Source organism: Argentina silus, assembly GCF_951799395.1.
Source record: "Argentina silus genome assembly, chromosome: 8".
Lineage (NCBI taxonomy): Eukaryota > Metazoa > Chordata > Actinopteri > Argentiniformes > Argentinidae > Argentina > Argentina silus.
Window position 1 is genome coordinate 7,561,870 of NC_139662.1, and position 18,059 is coordinate 7,579,928.

General features: G+C 40.8%; 1 protein-coding gene across 4 annotated transcripts; it reads right to left on the minus strand.

The window, feature by feature from the left end:
• Positions 1–550: 550 nt before the first annotated feature.
• Positions 551–16,822, minus strand: bcas1 (brain enriched myelin associated protein 1). Of its 4 annotated transcripts, XM_083675620.1 has the most exons (13): positions 16,516–16,822; positions 16,054–16,113; positions 15,861–15,942; positions 14,645–14,991; positions 8,138–8,326; positions 6,964–7,020; positions 6,233–6,280; positions 5,819–6,037; positions 3,463–3,498; positions 3,056–3,178; positions 2,887–2,967; positions 2,228–2,449; positions 551–1,976 (listed from the first exon to the last, which is right to left on the minus strand). In XM_083675620.1, the coding sequence occupies exons 2-13, from the start codon at positions 16,093–16,095 to the stop codon at positions 1,899–1,901; spliced, it is 1,524 nt and encodes a 507-aa protein (XP_083531746.1). In that variant the 5' UTR covers positions 16,096–16,113; positions 16,516–16,822; the 3' UTR covers positions 551–1,898. The 4 variants fall into 4 exon arrangements, with proteins under 4 accessions (XP_083531746.1, XP_083531747.1, XP_083531749.1 ...); XM_083675621.1 differs by lacking the exon at positions 3,463–3,498; XM_083675623.1 differs by lacking the exon at positions 2,887–2,967 and having other exon boundaries at positions 3,056–3,175.
• Positions 16,823–18,059: the final 1,237 nt, after the last annotated feature.

Here is an 18,059-nt window from a genome sequence, read left to right on the forward strand (position 1 = left end):
TTTTCCCTCTGCTGCCAGTTGATTTGTTTTGTTTCTGACTGTCAGATGACCGCAGTAGAAAAGTTCCTGGGGGAAGGATCATTGTCTTTCAGCAATGGGGAAGGATTAGAAAATAACATTCCCACACCCTTTGTTGAAATGTGTGGCATTTTTATGGTGAATCAGAATAGGGATCATACACATGATTCTTTCACCTCAGCAACAAGTTGCTGAACTAGTTTGGGGTTTACATTGGGTATACAAAATGTTAATTTGCATGGTACATGGTATACTTTGAGGCAATGTCTTCTCATGTATTCTCATAAATACATCTGAAATGCATACATCTGAACTTCCATTCAGTGTTTTTGAGTTTACTGAGTTTTGGATGTGTTCAGTGAGGTGTGGACTTATGGCATAGTTTTACAGGGTTGACAAACTTGTTAGGTCATGTCTTATTTTTTGCAGTTATTATTGCAACACTTGACAATCCTGCTTGTTGTTTAAATGAAAGAGAAGTAAAGGGGCTATTTGATTGAATCCTACATTTGGAAAAAAGGAAACAAGGAAAGAAATAGTATACACATTTATTCTCTTATAACAGTTCATGTTACAGAAAAATATAGCTTCCAAAAACTAAATTTCATGTTAATATGTCACAGATTTGTTGAGGGTCATTCAGTACTCCCCTGCATGTTTTAAAGATAGTAATTACAATGATAACCATTAGGATAATGTTCAAATTATTTCTCACAATGGAAAATAATCAAATGGCAGATTCAGTCCATTAGCAATTCATTTAACTGAGAGGCAGAAACAAACAGGCATGATCCCCAACATTTCAACAACTTTCTCAAACAGGCACACACATTTAGCAATGCAATCAAATAAATACATACCATTCTCAGGAAAAGTGAATCAGATGTAATTACTAGCATGAAACTATACTGGATATATGAGCAATCAGAATAGAGGTGGCAATATTTTTTTTAGAAGTTAGAACATTTTGAAGTTCATTAGTAGCTCTAACAGGTGTTAGGGGCATGTAATATTCTGAGTAGTTACCCCCCAAAATATAAAGATTGTAACTTTCATCTGTGTAGGATTATGGTAATGAACTGCAATCAAGGACTTGATATGTGATATGTACCTGCATCAGTGTATGGTACCGTACCTGCAATGTTTAAAAGTACATTGTAAAGTGCAATCTAATGTTAACATGATGTGCTTCAATAAAGTTATCCTATCAGGGATGTCTATTATATACTATTAACTGTTAACACCTCCATTTTTATGTTGAGTAGATTTCAATGTCATCTCTATCTCAAGATGATTTGTATTTGTTCAATAATCCCATACTATAGCAGGAACTACAGCCACAGTTCTGTTTTTTTTGTGCCAAAATCAAAGAAAGCTGAATGCATGCCAACGTGTTTAAGTGATTCTTTCTGGCTGGTAGTGTTATTTTATACAACATGAAAAAATAAAGCAAAACTTAAAATATCTCATTAGATTATTAGACATATTAATCAGTGTAAGCAAAGATAAATACTGTAGCATTGGCAGAGACAGAGGTCACGTTTAACAACACAGTCTATAGAAAACAGATCTTTCTCTCTGTATGTCTTATCACAAAACCACTCTTTTCTTTGCCTATCAAGCCTTGAATAGCCAAAAAATATATTTTTTTCATCTTCAAGACAAAGTACAACTCTGAAAATCCTTCACTACACCAAACCATATCATCATTGAACCTCTTCTCCTCAACAAACAAACACTTGCTCTTATCCCTATAAGAATTCAATCACCTTTCTTTCCAGAGCATGACCAGATTGATATGACTCAAACAATTCAAAAGTTCATTTTCTTTTTGGGGGCAAAGACAGGGGACTTGAAGTTTCAGGGGTATTTCTTATTTTCTATTTAGCCTTCTCAGGTGCAGACGCAGCGGTCACAGGTTCTGTTTGGACTCCTGCATCGGAATGGCGTTTCTGAGCCTGCAATTGAATGAAAATGTCATTTCTCTGAAGGTATGTCCTTTAGCTGCTGTGAAGTAACTCACTCGGATATTTAGTTACTGAGGCCATCTAGTGGATAAATGAATATATACAGCTAATTGAACAGTAACACTAGGCAGCAAATTTGGTGCCTTTCCAAGTGAGATTAACAAAGTTTTAGACCACTGGACATATAGTAAACCTTTGATGTTGAGACAATCCAAAGTGCATGAGATGTATGTTTGGCCTACCAGGTTTCTGAAGAACAAGTGGATGGAGTTTCTCTTCTCCAGTCTCTTAGGAATATTGGCAGAGTCCTCCCCGCCCTGGGATGTCTCTGACACAGACTTGTTGTCCACAGGGGCCTCTGGTGACTTTGCCACCCCACCCTTAGGCTCCTCCTTGACTTTCACACTCTGGGCAGCTGCTGCATCTGCTGGTGGGGCAGTGGCTTCTTTCTTGGGCTCAGCATTCTGATTGGATTATGACAAATATTCAGAAGATCAATTTGAGAGCATAATTGTCATGATTTTAATGCGGATATTCAAGCCAACAAGTTATATTATGATATGGCAGCCTAGCACTCACAGCGGTTTAAAAAGCCCTCACATAAAAACAGGAGCACACATTAATTATGGTCTTAGTGGTTGTTTGTGAAGGGATGACAGGATAAAGGGGAACATTGCCGTGGCTGGTAGCCATTATCAAATGATAACAAAAGATAGATGGAAAACTATCACTTGAGTCAAGACAGCTGTTTTAGACAGAGCATATATGCAATGTCCTAACAGATACTGTTATGATATAGTGTCAACTGTAATGCAGGATACTGCTTTTCAAAGGGGTAGTAACAGCATAAGCTGAACTCAGTGAGATCAGTGATGTTAATCTGACATATATTGTCATTTACCGCTCCAGATGCTCTCATGAGGAGTCGGGCTCCACTTGTTGAGGCCGCCTGGACTTTTGAAGCCATTTGGTTTAGCAGTACCTCAAATTCACATCATTCAGTTATTGTCTGACACATTCACTTATTTTCCGGTCATTTCATTTTGGCGTAAGTAAAATGTCTGCCTTACCTTAGGTTTGAAAAAGGAGCGGAAAGGAGAGGATTTCGTTGGTACTTTTTGCTCCTCCTGTACAGGTGGGGGTTCTGGTTTTGCAGCAGCCTCCAGAGTGCTGGCCTTTGAGGGATCCACCTTCTTCATCAAAACAGCCGGGGGATAAAAAATGTAATTATGAACAAATACCCAGCAATAAAGGAGCTAAAGGGGCCATTAGAAACAAATGTCTGCCACCTGCAAGCAACAGGAAAGATCCCACAGCAGAAAAGATAGAAATGAGGAGAAATGGAAATGGAGGAAAATCTGCGCTTTGGAACCAAAACTGAAACGGTGAAAGTGACCGGTGCTGATTAATGAGACCCTGAGACCAAGAGAGGTGTGGTGAAAATGGCACACGCCAAGAGAGTTCTTCACTAATTTACCTGAACTTCTACTGGTTGTGGTGCCGCCTCCACTATCTGTTGGAGAGCAGAATTATGTTTAACAGATATGGGCTGCATGGCAAGGCGTGCAGAATCACAGTTCCCTGCACAAATTCAACATGTATGAAATGCTGAAATTAATTGAATGGTTGGTCTGTGGTTATAATGGCAGTTTCCCTGTTTGGTGAGGAAACGGATGTGATTCAAATGACTGAATTAGAGTTCATTGGGTTTATGGAAAGTTGTGTGAAAATGCTATTATGCTGTTCATGTTTGAGAAAGTGAATGTGTTGTGTATTGGTGGTAGAGGGAAGGAGTGGCACATACATATTTATTTACACCTTGTTAAAACCAATGCAGACCTGAGCCTATTCTCAACCAGCCATACTGTACAGTAACATAGTCCCTTTGAGGATTAGCTTGTAAGAGGTACTATACAGACGTTGGTGTTTTCTTGTATGAGATGATGTCACAATCTGGTATAATACCAGTTATAAAACAGCATGGAATCACACACTACGTCAATAAAAATACTAAGTGTAATCTCAGGACAACCTCAAAAGCAATTTAAGGTTGAAGAGATGTGAGGGTCAACTATGTTCTCTTCTCGTTAGGTCTCTCTACTGAGGTTCTGCACAAGCAAAAGGGCAGCAGTCTGTGCAATGGTTGGTATTAATAAAGTTAAGTGAAATGATTGATCTCACAGTGAGCTATGCTCTGTTAATATCAAAATGGCTGACATGTATTTTCATTTACCACTGCAGCAGGCTTGACAGGGGCACTGGCTCCACTTGTTGTTGAGACAACCTTGGCTTTAGAGGCCTTGAAGCCTAGCAGTACCTCAAATTCACATCAGTCTGTTATAATCTGACACATTATACACATCACATACTGTGTACATACTGCACACCAGACCTGGGTCAAAATAGTATTTGATTTGAATGTTTGCTTGACCTGGAGTGCCAGACAGGTGGAGTGTGGACTTTTTGGGCTATTATATTGCTATCATTGTGCTCAATCAAGCACAGCTACTGTATAATGATTTCAACAAGTTTGAACCCAGGTCTGCTGTATATCCTCATTATTATTATTATTATTATAATTATATACAGTGCCCTGCGTAAGTAATGGGACAGTGAAACATGCTCTACACTCCCAACATTTGGATTTGAAATCAAACAATTACTATGAGGTTAAAGTAGAGATTCTCAGCTTAAATGTACATTTTCTGTACATATTGGTTTCACTATTCAGAAATTACTCCACTTTTTATGCATAGTCCCCCTATTTCAGGGTACCCAAAAGTAATGGGACAGATTTATCAAATGTCCAAATTAAGCACTCATGTTTAGCATTTGGTGGACAATCCTTTGCATGCAATAACTGCCTGAAGTCTGCAACCCATTGACCACACAGACACCAGGTATCATCTCTGGTGATGCTCTGCCAGGCCTGTAGTGCAGCCATCTTCAGTTGTTTTTAGGTATTTTTGCCTAAAATCTAACCCTTATCATCAGGAAATGAAGTGCAATTGGATTTAAATCTGAAGATTTATTTGTCCAGTCAAGACCTTTCCACTGTTTGGCCCTGAAAAACTCCCTAGTTGCTATGGCAGTATGTTTTGGGTCATTGTTTAACTGTATGGAGCGCCATCCAATTGGAGGCATTTGCTTGCACTCGAGCAGACAAGATGTTTCTGTACACTTCAGAATACATTCTGATGCTGCCGTCAGCAGTTACAATCATCAGTTAAGGCAAGTCAGCAAGTTCTAGTGGCAGCTATATATTCCTAAACCTAACACCCCCTGCACCATTCTTCACAGATGAGGTGGTATGCTGTAATGCTGTAGATCCTTTTTTCTCCAAACTTTCCTCTTGCAATCACCCTGGTCCATGATAATATTCATCTTATCTGTCCACAATACATTTTTGCAGACCTCTGCAGGCTTTTTATGTCCTTTTTATGTCCTAACCCTAACTGTAACCTGATCATCCTTTTTGAGGATAACTAGTGGTTTGCACCTTGCAGTGAAGCGTCTGTAGTTTGGCTGGTGACACATACACCTTTCAAGCCAATTGTCCCATTACTTTTGGGTACCCTAAAATAGGGGGACTATGCATAAAAAGTGTTGGTGAAACCAATATGTACATTAAAAAAAAGCTGAGAATCTCTACTTTAACCTCATAGTGATTGTTTGATTTAAAATCAAAAACGTTTGGAGTGTAAAGCCAAAATAAGAAAAATGATTCACATATATACATATACATATTACATATTTACATATTACAATATATCATCAACTGGATTTGCAAAACAACTGCCTCTTGTCACCTTTTAGTATAGGTGTTGGCTTACCTTTGGACTGAACAGTTTACTGAATGGGCTGCCCTTTGCAGATTTCTCCTTGGGGGCCTCTGGCTCCTTGGCAGCTTCCTTTGGCTCCTCTTTTGGTGTGCTCTTCAAAGCTGGAGCTGCTGCCCCCCCTTTGCTTTCCATTTTTGGTGGCTCAGGCGGTGGGGGTGGTGGAAAAGACATTCCTTTGGGTACTGCTGGAGAATCTACTGCTTGTATAGCCTATTGAGTTAAGCCACACATTGTTGAGTTAACTTCCCATTACCACCCAGATTTGTCACCAACGCCATGCAGCTTTACTGTTGACTTTTTCTATAAAGTATTATGTTTGCAAGCATCATCACAAGCATCATTCATTTGGGGCAAGAACCAAGCCCTGGAGGTGTTTAAACAGTACTTTATTAAATATGTACTCACAGCAGTTGCTGTTGCTGTTGTTGCTGTTGGTTGGGGCTCCTTCTGGGACTGTTTAGTAACAAGAAACTGTTATCGTGAGTGTTCTAGTTTTCAAACAATAATAGTGTAATCGTAATTACTATGCTAGTACTGCTAAGAGTGTCTCGTAGTTGTGTTATGAAAGGTTGTATTTTGTGCATTATCGCGGGCATGGGAATATACAGTAGTGCGTTGAACGGCATAAACTGCATTGTATGACAATTGATGTGTTTTGTTTGGCCGTGTGCATCTAAAGGTTTCTGACTGAGTTGGCCCCACCAGCCCCATTTTTGTGTAAATGACCCCACTGCTACGATATCATGTACCTTCTGTCTAAATAGCCTGCTTAGTGGACCTGCAATGGCATTTTTTGAACAACAGGCTCCAGATTTTTGGGATCTGCAGCTGAGGAAGAGGCCCCCTGGCCTGCAAAGGTTGTCTTAGCTGGGGCCTTGAGCAGAAAATGGAGGCCAGTTATGGCACACTAGTACTGGTTCTGGTTCAGAAGGTTAAGTAAGGGGCTGCAAGGGGCCAAAACTATCGTAAATTAATGAGGTTATTGATTAGATCCAGTTTTGAGGCTGCAGCCACTATGTTGCAGGGAGAGTCTAATTTTTCATGACTTTTCAAAAAGCACATGAATTGTATTATGTATTCGATGTTGTGCTTTCGAATATGTATAATTCATAAAAGTTTCATGAACATGTGCTTACCTGGTCTTTTGTAACATCTGGAATAGCTGTTTCCTTTTTGGGTGTTTTAGGAGTCACCTGTGTAACATATAATATATGAATATACAAGAGTTACAATCTTGGGTGAAGCTGATATCTAGCAATCAATTAAATTAAAGTTAAAGTGTGTCTTCATTGCGTTGTTAAGTGTAGCAAACAACAACGTAAAAAGCAAGCAACGAATATTTTGATCAGACAGTGGCCTAAATGTAACAGGAAGAATGAATGTATTATTTCGACAAGACAGATGTCTTTCAGTTACATACTGTAGACATTGCCATCTATGATAGGTTAACTGAGCTAGACAAAGTACACACAGAGGTCTCTGGCAGAGCACATACAGTACATGCGCTCTCCAGTGTGATGGCCATTGTGCTCCGGAGATGGCGTAGGCCTGCCCTCGCTCTATCTTCACACATCTCAACTTCCAATCGCACAGGCCTCCCTTGTGAGCTCACACTAAGGGCTGAACAATAGGCCACCACATTCCCGCATGTTCAAAGGCTTGATTAGCATGGGGCTGGGGCTATGTTAACTCTTTAAAGAGGCATGATTCCAAAAAGAAAGGCATGATGAAGAGGAAAACACAATGGCTGCTTGTGTCGTCCCCTTCCTTCAGTCACGGTCACCATCGCACAGATTTCTTAGGGATGCCCTTGTTGCCCTGAAACTGCCTCTACACATACTTTCACATACAATGAGTGCAATCACTGGACAGCACTATAGCCTACAGTCTAAAGACAATGACATCACTGATTAACCACTGTTCCATCATTTAATATCTATGGCCCCTTATCAATCTCTATGACAAATCAAGCAGATAATGTCTCTCTAATATGTCATGTATTACAGTACAGTAGGTGTATTTGTCAAGAATCTAGACACCTTCATTCATGATTTCAGAGGATATGTAGGATTTTGACAGCAGAATCATATCCAACAGTGGCCCATCAATAGTTTGTGTCTTCATATCACAATGAAACTTAAGTTATGAAATATGTTGACAAATTATGATCTTACATTCTGAAATTCCATCACTGAAATTCGTTCACAAAACCCTTTGAAATGATAGCAGTGTGAAATGTTATTCTAATACTAGGAAATAGTTGAAAGCATCTGAACACTGTAGAACAATATAATTGTGAAATATACTCACTAATGTTTTGAAGAAGTTCATAACTGGATTCTCTTCTGTCTGACTATTCTCCTCTTGTTTTTCCACAAGGTGATTGATATCCTCACCAATTTCAGATGTTTCGACTTCCTCAGGACTAGGGTTGATGAGAGACACGCTATCTGGCTCCTTGGATGACTCTGTATCCCCCTTTACGTCAGTTGGAGGCTCCTAAAGACAACCTCAAAGAATTAGCCCTTGGAAATGTATTGGAGCTGTGGAGCTGATATGCAGCACTGAGTCTCTTAATCGCAGCATTGAGATGGCAGCACAATTCCAACCATGCCTCTGCCTACTCATGGCTCCATCAACAATCACCCTTTTATTAATGTCTGTGTCACCCCCCCACACTCATTGATATTCAGCAATGTTGGACTTTTCTGGCTCTAGCCTCTGAGAAATGTCAGGAAACTTGATTATTTTATGTTTTGTGGTATGTTGATATTCTAATGAAAATCACCACCATTCTTAGTTGGCTGTATAATTGGATATTCCTTAGAAGTAATATGGCTAGAATTTAGCTAGCACAATGAGACAATGCTCATTCATCATTAAGGCTTGGTTCCAGTCACTGAACAAGATCTGTTCAACCGGAACAAGAGTTCACTCTATCCGATGTATTTACACGTTAAATCATAAATTCTTATAACTGCACAGACAAGGAGTTCTAGCTTAGACATACAGATGTCCTACTTTGCTTATTAGATATTAAGGGAGGCCGGAGCTGGAGGTTGTTGTGTGTTGATTTTTAGGGAAAACTCCAGTTGTTATCAGTTGCCCCATTTAATTTGTTTTATTTATTTATTTGTTATTAGCTTTTAAAGGTTGCAGGTATAAAACATTAATTTGTCAACATTGTTGTTATTTTCATCATTATTCATCATCATCACTGTGATACAGAAATTAAATAAAATAATAATAAATAATGAAAAAGAAAATAAGCAAACAAATAACTACTATGTAACTACATAGTTTATACCTGCCATCAGTTGCCCCATAACGTTTAGGGTTGGTTTAGTGGTAGAAATATGGCAAAATCCCTTAAACATGTTACAATTGATTGAACAAAAACTATTTACTTTGAGTTTGTTTTTTCTTGTGTTGTTGTGATCACATGTTTTCGGCAACTTTCTAATAAATGAGTTTATAAAGGCTTACAGGTTTATAAAGGCTTACTTTTTATACTTTCAACACTTTATTTGTAGCACACAGAATTGCGTTAAAGATAGACAGTCTATAGCAGCCACAGTCTACTATATTCAATTACAATGATAAACATACCAAAATGTAACTTTAAATTACAAGAATATAACTTCTCAAATGTAACCATTTACCATGTACTTTGAATCACATCATCCAACAGTGTCTAATCCTCAAATGGTCACTCATCTCTCTCCTTAAGGCCTACAACCAATGTGATGAAAATAGTGGACACCCCAACACTGACAGCTCTATATGCAGATTCTTCATTAATTTGTTGACAAGCTGATTGCACTTGAGAAAGATAGAGATGAATATAAAGATGATGATGCATCTCCTGGAAGTGAGTTGCTCTGTTCTCCATCATTCTTCTCTGCCTCACCTACAACAATGTCCTCCTTTGATGATTCAACATTATCCTCCGACGTCACCTGAGCACTGACTTGAGATTCAGATTGTTCTGTGTTGCCTGCCTCAAATGACTCAGTGTCCACTTCTACCTCTGGGATAATGGATGTAGGTTCTTTTTTATCCACATTTACAGGTTCTCCATTTTCAATCATCTCAGTGGTCTCCTCTGTTGTGTTTTCAGGTGTAGGAGTAGTTTCAGTTGAAGTGATGTCCACCTCCTCCACAGCAATAGGGCTCTCCTCTACTGTCTCCTCCACCATTTGATCAACAGTGGGCTCTGTTTCCATCCTGACAGGGATTTCTTCATTAGATTCTGGCTCAACACTTGCCACCTCAATACTAGAATCACCTTCAACACACTCTTCCTTCGACACCACCTCAGTGGTCATCTTCTCTTCAGGAGGGTTGACACAGTCCTCTATGATTGTGACCTCCGCAATCACTTTAACTTCAGTCTGTCCTGATACTTCTGGGACATCTACAGGGACCTCAGCCTCCATTACCTCCAACTCCACAGGTAAAACTTCACTGTTATCCTGTACATCCTCAGATGGGCTTTCTTCCACTGTGACTTCATCAGCAATAAAAGGGGTTTCTTCATCACCTCCAATACACTCCACCACCTCTTCAACACCAGGTTCTTCATTGGTTTCTGACTCCACAGGGACCTCAGCCTCCATTACCTCCAACTCCACAGGTAAAACTTCACATTTATTCTGTACATCCTCAGCTGGGCTTTCTTCCACTGTGACTTCATCAGCAATGAAAGGGGTTTCTTCATGACCTTCAACACGCTCCACTACCTCCTCAGGGATAGTTTCTTCTTCAAGAGGTCTGACACACTCCTCCAAAACCTCTTCAGCATTCATGGGCTTAGATTCAGGTTCCTCAGCTGTGGTTTCTGACTCCACATCAGCCACTGCATCTGTTGCCTCTACAGAAGATTCCTCCTCCTCTCCCTCTGTTACTGTTGTGTTTTCAATCAGGGTGACGTCTGATTCCTCTGTGATTGTGACCTCTGCAATCGCCTCAACTTCAGTTTGCCGTGATTCTTCTGGGACATCAACAGGGACCTCAGCCTCCGTTACCTCCAACTTCACAGGTGAGACTTCACTGTTATCCTGTACATCCTCAGCTGGGCTTTCTTCAACTGTGACTTCATCATCAATGGCAGGGGTTTCTTCATCTCCTCCAACACACTCCACCACCTCTTCAAGACCAGGTTCTTCAGAGGCTTCTGACTCCACAGGGACCTTAGCCTCCATTACCTCCAACTTCACAGGTGAGACTTCACTGTTATACTGAACATCCTCAGCTGGGCTTTCTTCCACTGTGACTTCATCATCAATGGCAGGGGTTTCTTCATCTCCTCCAACACACTCCACCACCTCTTCAACACCAGGTTCCTCAGAGGCTTCTGACTCCACAGGGACCTTAGCCTCCATTACCTCCAACTTCACAGGTGAGACTTCACTGTTATCCTGTACATCCTCAGCTGGGCTTTCTTCCACTGTGACTTCATCAGCAATGACAGGGGTTTCTTCATCTCCTCCAACACACTCCACCACCTCTTCAACACCAGGTTCCTCATTGGTTTCTGACTCCACAGGGACATCAGTTTCTGTTACCTCCAACTCCACAGGTAAAACTTCACTGTTATCCTGTACATTCTCAGCTGGGCTTTCTTCAACTGTGACTTCATCATCAATAGCAGGGGTTTCTTCATGACCTTCAGCACACTCCACCATCTTCTCAGGGATAGTTTCTTCTTTGAGAGGGCTGACACTCTCCTCCACAAACTCTTCAGCATCCATGGGGCTAGATTCAGGTTCCTCAGCTGTGGTTTCTGACTCCACATCAGCCACTGCATCTGTTGCCTCTACAGAAGTTTCCTCCTCCTCTCCCTCTGTTGCTGTTGTGTTTTCAATCAGGGTGACGTCTGATTCCTCTGTGAGTGTGACCTCTGCAATCGCCTCAACTTCAGTTTGCCGTGATTCTTCTGGGGGATCAACAAGAACCTCAGCCTCCATTACCTCCAACTTCACAGGTGAGACTTCACTATTATCCTGTACATCCTCAGCTGGGCTTTCTTCAACTGTGACTTCATCATCAATGGCAGGGGTTTCTTCATCTCCTCCAACACACTCCACCACCTCTTCAACACCAGGTTCCTCAGAGGCTTCTGACTCCACAGGGACCTTAGCCTCTGTTAACTCCAACTTCACAGGTGAGACTTCACTGTTATCCTGTACATCCTCAGCTGGGCTTTCTTCCACTGTGACTTCATCAGCAATGACAGGGGTTTCTTCATCTCCTCCAACACACTCCACCACCTCTTCAACACCAGGTTCCTCATTGGTTTCTGACTCCACAGGGACATCAGTTTCTGTTACCTCCAACTCCACAGGTAAAACTTCACTGTTATCCTGTACATTCTCAGCTGGGCTTTCTTCAACTGTGACTTCATCATCAATGGCAGGGGTTTCTTCATGACCTTCAGCATACTCCACCATCTTCTCAGGGATAGTTTCTTCTTTGAGAGGGCTGACACTCTCCTCCACAAACTCTTCAGCATCCATGGGGCCAGATTCAGGTTCTTCAGCTGTGGTTTCTGACTCCACATCAGCCACTGCATCTGTTGCCTCTACAGAAGTTTCCTCCTCCTCTCCCTCTGTTACTGTTGTGTTTTCAATCAGGGTAACGTCTGATTCCTCTGTGATTGTGACCTCTGCAATCACCTCAACTTCAGTTTGCCGTGATTCTTCTGGGACATCAACAGGAACCTCAGCCTCCATTACCTCCAACTTCACAGGTGAGACTTCGCTATTATCCTGTACATCCTCAGCTGGGCTTTCTTCAACTGTGACTTCATCATCAATGGCAGGGGTTTCTTCATCTCCTCCAACACACTCCACCACCTCTTCAACACCAGGTTCCTCAGAGGCTTCTGACTCCACAGGGACCTTAGCCTCCGTTACCTCCAACTTCACAGGTGAGACTTCACTGTTATCCTGAACATCCTCAGCTGGGCTTTCTTCAACTGTGACTTCATCAGCAATGAAAGGGGTTTCTTCATGACCTCCAACACACTCCACCATCTTCTCAGGGATAGTTTCTTCTTCAAGAGGTCTGACACACTCCTGCACAACCCCTTCAGCATCCATGGGGCTAGATTCAGGTTCCTCAGCTGTGGTTTCTGACTCCACATCAGCCACTGCATCTGTTGCCTCTATAGAGGTTTCCTCCTGTTCTCCCTCTGTTACTATTGTGTTTTCAATCAGGGTGACGTCTGATTCCTCTGGGATTATGACCTCTGCAATCACCTCAAGTTCAGTCTGCCCTGATTTTTCTGTGACATCAACAGGGACCTCAGCCTCTGTTACTTCCAACTCCACAGGTGAGACTTCACTGTTATCCTGTACATCCTCAGCTGGGCTTTCTTCCACTGTGACTTCATCATCAATGACAGGGGTTTCTTCATCTCCTCCAACACACTCCACCACCTCTTCAACACCAGGTTCCTCATTGGTTTCTGACTCCACAGGGACCTCAGTTTCTGTTCCCTCCAACTTCACAGGTAAAACTTCACTGTTATCCTGTACATTCTCAGCTGGGCTTTCTTCAACTGTGACTTCATCATCAATGGCAGGGGTTTCTTCATGACCTTCAGCACACTCCAACATCTTCTCAGGGATAGTTTCTTCTTTGAGAGGGCTGACACTCTCCTCCACAAACTCTTCAGCATCCATGGGGCCAGATTCAGGTTCCTCAGCTGTGGTGTCTGACTCCACATCAGCCACTGCATCTGTTGCCTCTACAGAAGTCTTCTCCTCCTCTCCCTCTGTTACTGTTGTGTTTTCAATCAGGGTGACGTCTGATTCCTCTGTGATTGTGACCTCTGCAATCGCCTCAACTTCAGTTTGTCGTGATTCTTCTGGGACATCAACAAGAACCTCAGCCTCCATTACCTCCAACTTCACAGGTGAGACTTCACTATTATCCTGTACATCCTCAGCTGGGCTTTCTTCCACTGTGACTTCATCATCAATGGCAGGGGTTTCTTCATCTCCTCCAACACACTCCACCACCTCTTCAACACCAGGTTCCTCAGAGGCTTCTGACTCCACAATAGCCACTACATCTTCAGAAACATCTACGTGGTCTTTCACTTCAGCTAGGTCAGTGTTTTCAGGTTCCTCCAATTCTTCAGCTTCAGTGACAACTTCTATCACCTCAACTTCAATGGATTTTTCTGGGACATCTACAGGGACCTCAGAGTGTGTTACTTTCAGCTCCACTGCCTCTGGTTCCAATCCTCCCTCTGTTCTGATGGAGTCATCCCCAACACACATATTAGGCTCTCCAGAAGGCACAGCATCTTCAGAAATATTGTCCTCTTCTTTTGGAGTTTCTTCTTGTGCCTCTGGTGGGGTTGTTTCTTCAGCCACTGCAACATCCTGCTCTTCGGATTGTGTCACATCTTCAGTCACTTCAATCTTTGTCTCAGCAGGTTCTTCTGTGGCTGTCTCAGTTGACTCTGGAGCAGTTGATTCAGACCCCACTGCACACACTGCCTCTTCATGTGCTGGTTCAGTCTGTGTAGATGTTTCGACTTCTTCTGCAGATTTCAACATTTCTGACTCGAAGTCAGTGGATGATGCCAAGGAAATGATGTCTTCCATGATGGCATCCAATCCAGTATGATTTGCTAGGTCCCAGCTCATGAGACATGACTCCTTTGTAATAAGAATCAACATTTATGTTTATGAGTCACAACGACTACGAATTATGGTATTACTACACAGATATAAGAGCAATTTTATGTGAAGTGGAACTAATGGTAACCCTACATGTGTGGATCATGAATGAGGTACTTACAGATTGGATGGCATCAGTCTCTGTCACAGGAACTGTCTGATCTTCAGTGAAACTCTCCTCCACCGTCTCCTCTTTTGGTGTAGTTTCCTTTTTCTTCTTGAAAAGCTTGTCAAAGAAGTTAACCTTTTCCTCTGAAGTTTCCTTGGGTTCTTCTTTTTGGGGAGTTGGATCAGGCGTGGTTTGAGGCTCCTCTGCATTTTGGTTCTCTTGTTTCTCTTCCACCTTCTCAATGACATGATCCTCAGGCCTGTCAACGTGATTATTACCACTGCCCTCTACCTCATCCAACCCTGGGTCTGTGGTGATTAGGGGCTCACTTTTCTGCTGCACTGCATCTTCACTGACAACTGCAAGAGAGAGAATGGCCAATTATTTGGTGTGACAGGAAATAGTGCATTTATCATCAGGTTAATTGTAAATGAACTTGTCTACTTGTCTAAAAAGTGTCAATTTCAATGTCCTCTGCTATGATTTAATATTTGTAGACAGAAAATGCTTTCCTGTTATGACCAACTGGCTGTCTGCCATTAAACACATGTTGTTATTTCCCAGCAGTACAGGTATGCAAGTGCAATTCCTCTTTGCCAAAGGAGTTCCCGAATTATATGACCTCTGTGACTAACCAATGCAGTGCTCAGATCATTCCATTACGGTGCAAGTTAAATCTTTCTTTATACATGTAGGTAATCTAACAAGCTACTGGAGACAGATATTGTAAAACAAAGGTAACCTAACCTGTTATGTAAATAGTGGCAGTACAGGCTCAACTAGTCCAAAATCAATATTATCTCTTTGGAAAATTATCTTCAATTGGTCCTGTGAATACTAGTACATGACTCTTGATCCAGTGTGACAACATACACAAGGATAGATCAAACAGCTGTTCTCCATCCATGTCTGAGGATACGCCTATAGTTTACATTGTAGGCTTGTACACTATCCAATACACCTATGTCATGCTGCTGTATTTACAGAGAATTATGAGACTTATAAACTGATCCAGACAAATCCAAACAACTAAAAAATTATTAAGTAATACTTTCATGTAATTTGTATTGAGAAATGGTTAAAACAACAAGGAGGTTATAGAGGAGCAGCAACCGTTTGGTTCTAGCCAATGATGAATGCAACAACAGCTTACCAGTAGATGGGTGACATCAAACAACTGTCACCTCACATTAGTAAAAGTGATAATGTTAATAATAATGATACCTACCACCATTTTCCAAGTCCTTGGAAGAGATGACTGTCTGACCATTCAGTCCTCCATTTTGGTGCTTCTCAAGACCTTGCTCAGCCTATGACAAACATTGGTATCAGTTTCCCACATATTACAGTTGTTCATCAATCAACATAACACATACAACATACAGTAGGCTAATGTAAATTAATGAATAACACTACTGTACCTTAGTTTGAGATTTTTTGTTCTTAGAATGCTCATTGCCCATCTTGATCACAGTTGATACCTGCAGAAACAGGTGAGCCAGTGCCATATGTGTGTTAGATTTGCATGTATTGGAAATGTTTGCGTGGTAAGGAGATACTGTATATCCCTCTTGCATCAAATAAAGATGTGTTCCCTGTCACTTTGTAGCAATTACTGTAAAACATCCAAATTTATATTAGCCCATATAGCTCCAATAGCCTTGCAATACATCAGAGCAGGATCAATAAAAATTTGATGATATAAAGAATAGCAATAAACCACTTAATGGGAAAACTTTAATAAACAAGTAAAACAAATATACACAACAGCATACACTCACATTTGATTTGGTTATAAAGAATAGAAATTGACTAATATTCATCCTGAATAAACTAACATTTGAAGCGGAGCTAATAGTGTTTGGGTGCTTATTATTTCCTACCTTATGCCACCTAAATAGAATATAGAAGATAAATCTCACAGCTCCAGCTCAGAAGTTAGTGTGGGCTACTGTAGGTATCCTTCTGTAGTATTCCAGTCACTGGGGAAGCGAATCGGAGAATGACCTGCTTTCCAACCCGATAAACTGTGTATATATACCTAAGTGCTTAGCCCTTCTTTTTAAAAGGCGGAGCTGTCAGTCACTAATCAAAGGGATATCTTAACTCCAACAACGACGATCAGTCTCACAACTGTTGAAGCATCTTTTTAATTAATGCTAATCTCCTCAGAGTTCTAAGAAAATGAAGTTCTATGAAGCTTTCCTTTATCACATTGACTTAGATTACATCATATCTGAGAGTCAGAGAAGCCCTGAGAAACTCCAGAGGGTGGGGAACTTGCTAACTAAGGTGTGGTTGGGAAGAAACAGGATGTGTGTGTAGGATATACATGGTTCAGGTAAACAAGATTTCTTATTAGTTTATTGTGGCGCTCATCCAAACACAGGACAGATAGATGTATACTACTATACTGTGTTCTCTGAAAAGAAATCAATGTAGAATTAGACACGGTGACTTATATTAACTTGACGTCTCTTCATAACTGATGTGATTATGAACAAAGACAGCACACCACCAAACAAATCCACTATAATGTATTTAGAGTTATTTATTTGATTTACTTTGTTGATTCATTCATTCATTCTAATATCAATGACCATGTCCATAGTAATTCAATACAGTACATCACTGTCAATCAACAGACAAAGAGTTTTGTAATCCAATCATCAATTGACTGTAAGATTACTAGATTACTGTGGTGAACATCAATTAACCAGGCCATTATATGACAATAAAGCTTGAGAGGCTTTCGTTGATGAAAGCAAATTGACACAGACTCCAGGAAATAACTATCGATAGACTAAGATTGCCATCCAGGCTGAGTGTATTACAAAACATGCAAAACTTCTGAAAAAAGAATGTTGTCCTTGGTAACTTTTCAATGTTGTGCTACAATTCTGAGAGAATAATAATGCGGCTTGTGAGGCATTTTCTTTCAGCTGTGAGTGGCATGAACAATACACAGACTTTTCTGAATTCCATGGCGTTACTGGAGACATGCCAAATCACTCCCACTACTGTGGCTGAATCATTCTTTGCAAACTTAACCTTTTAAGAATGAGCTTTCTGAATTCACCATGCTGTAAGGCTGAAATAAAAATGTGTATTATTTGTCATGAAAACACACTATCGTGTACATTCATGTGTGTTCATGTGAATAGAAAATACAGAGAAATGGCCAATAAAAAACAATTTAATTTAAAAAAAAACTCTTAAATATACATATTGAATCTCACTGAAAATTTATAACAGTAACAGGAATCATATCAGAATAAATAATCACAAATCTACCTAATGAATATGTCAATATGTGTGAAAATACATAGATTTCGGTAGATACAATGTCACATTGTATATGTTGGGGGTAGGAGTTGGATTCCCCTGTGGTTGAACTGTGAACTCGATTGACATGATGCAAGGCATG

Excerpts from the sequence above, each read along its gene's own strand:
- bcas1 (XM_083675620.1), bottom strand. The coding sequence starts at position 16,095 with ATGGGCAATGAGCATTCTAAGAACAAAAAATCTCAAACTAAG. Across the intron at positions 8,327-14,644 it reads AGACTGATGCCATCCAATCT|GAGCCTCCAACTGACGTAAA; the intron begins GTAAGTACCTCA and ends GGTTGTCTTTAG. Across the intron at positions 7,021-8,137 it reads TGAACTTCTTCAAAACATTA|GTGACTCCTAAAACACCCAA; the intron begins GTGAGTATATTT and ends TATGTTACACAG.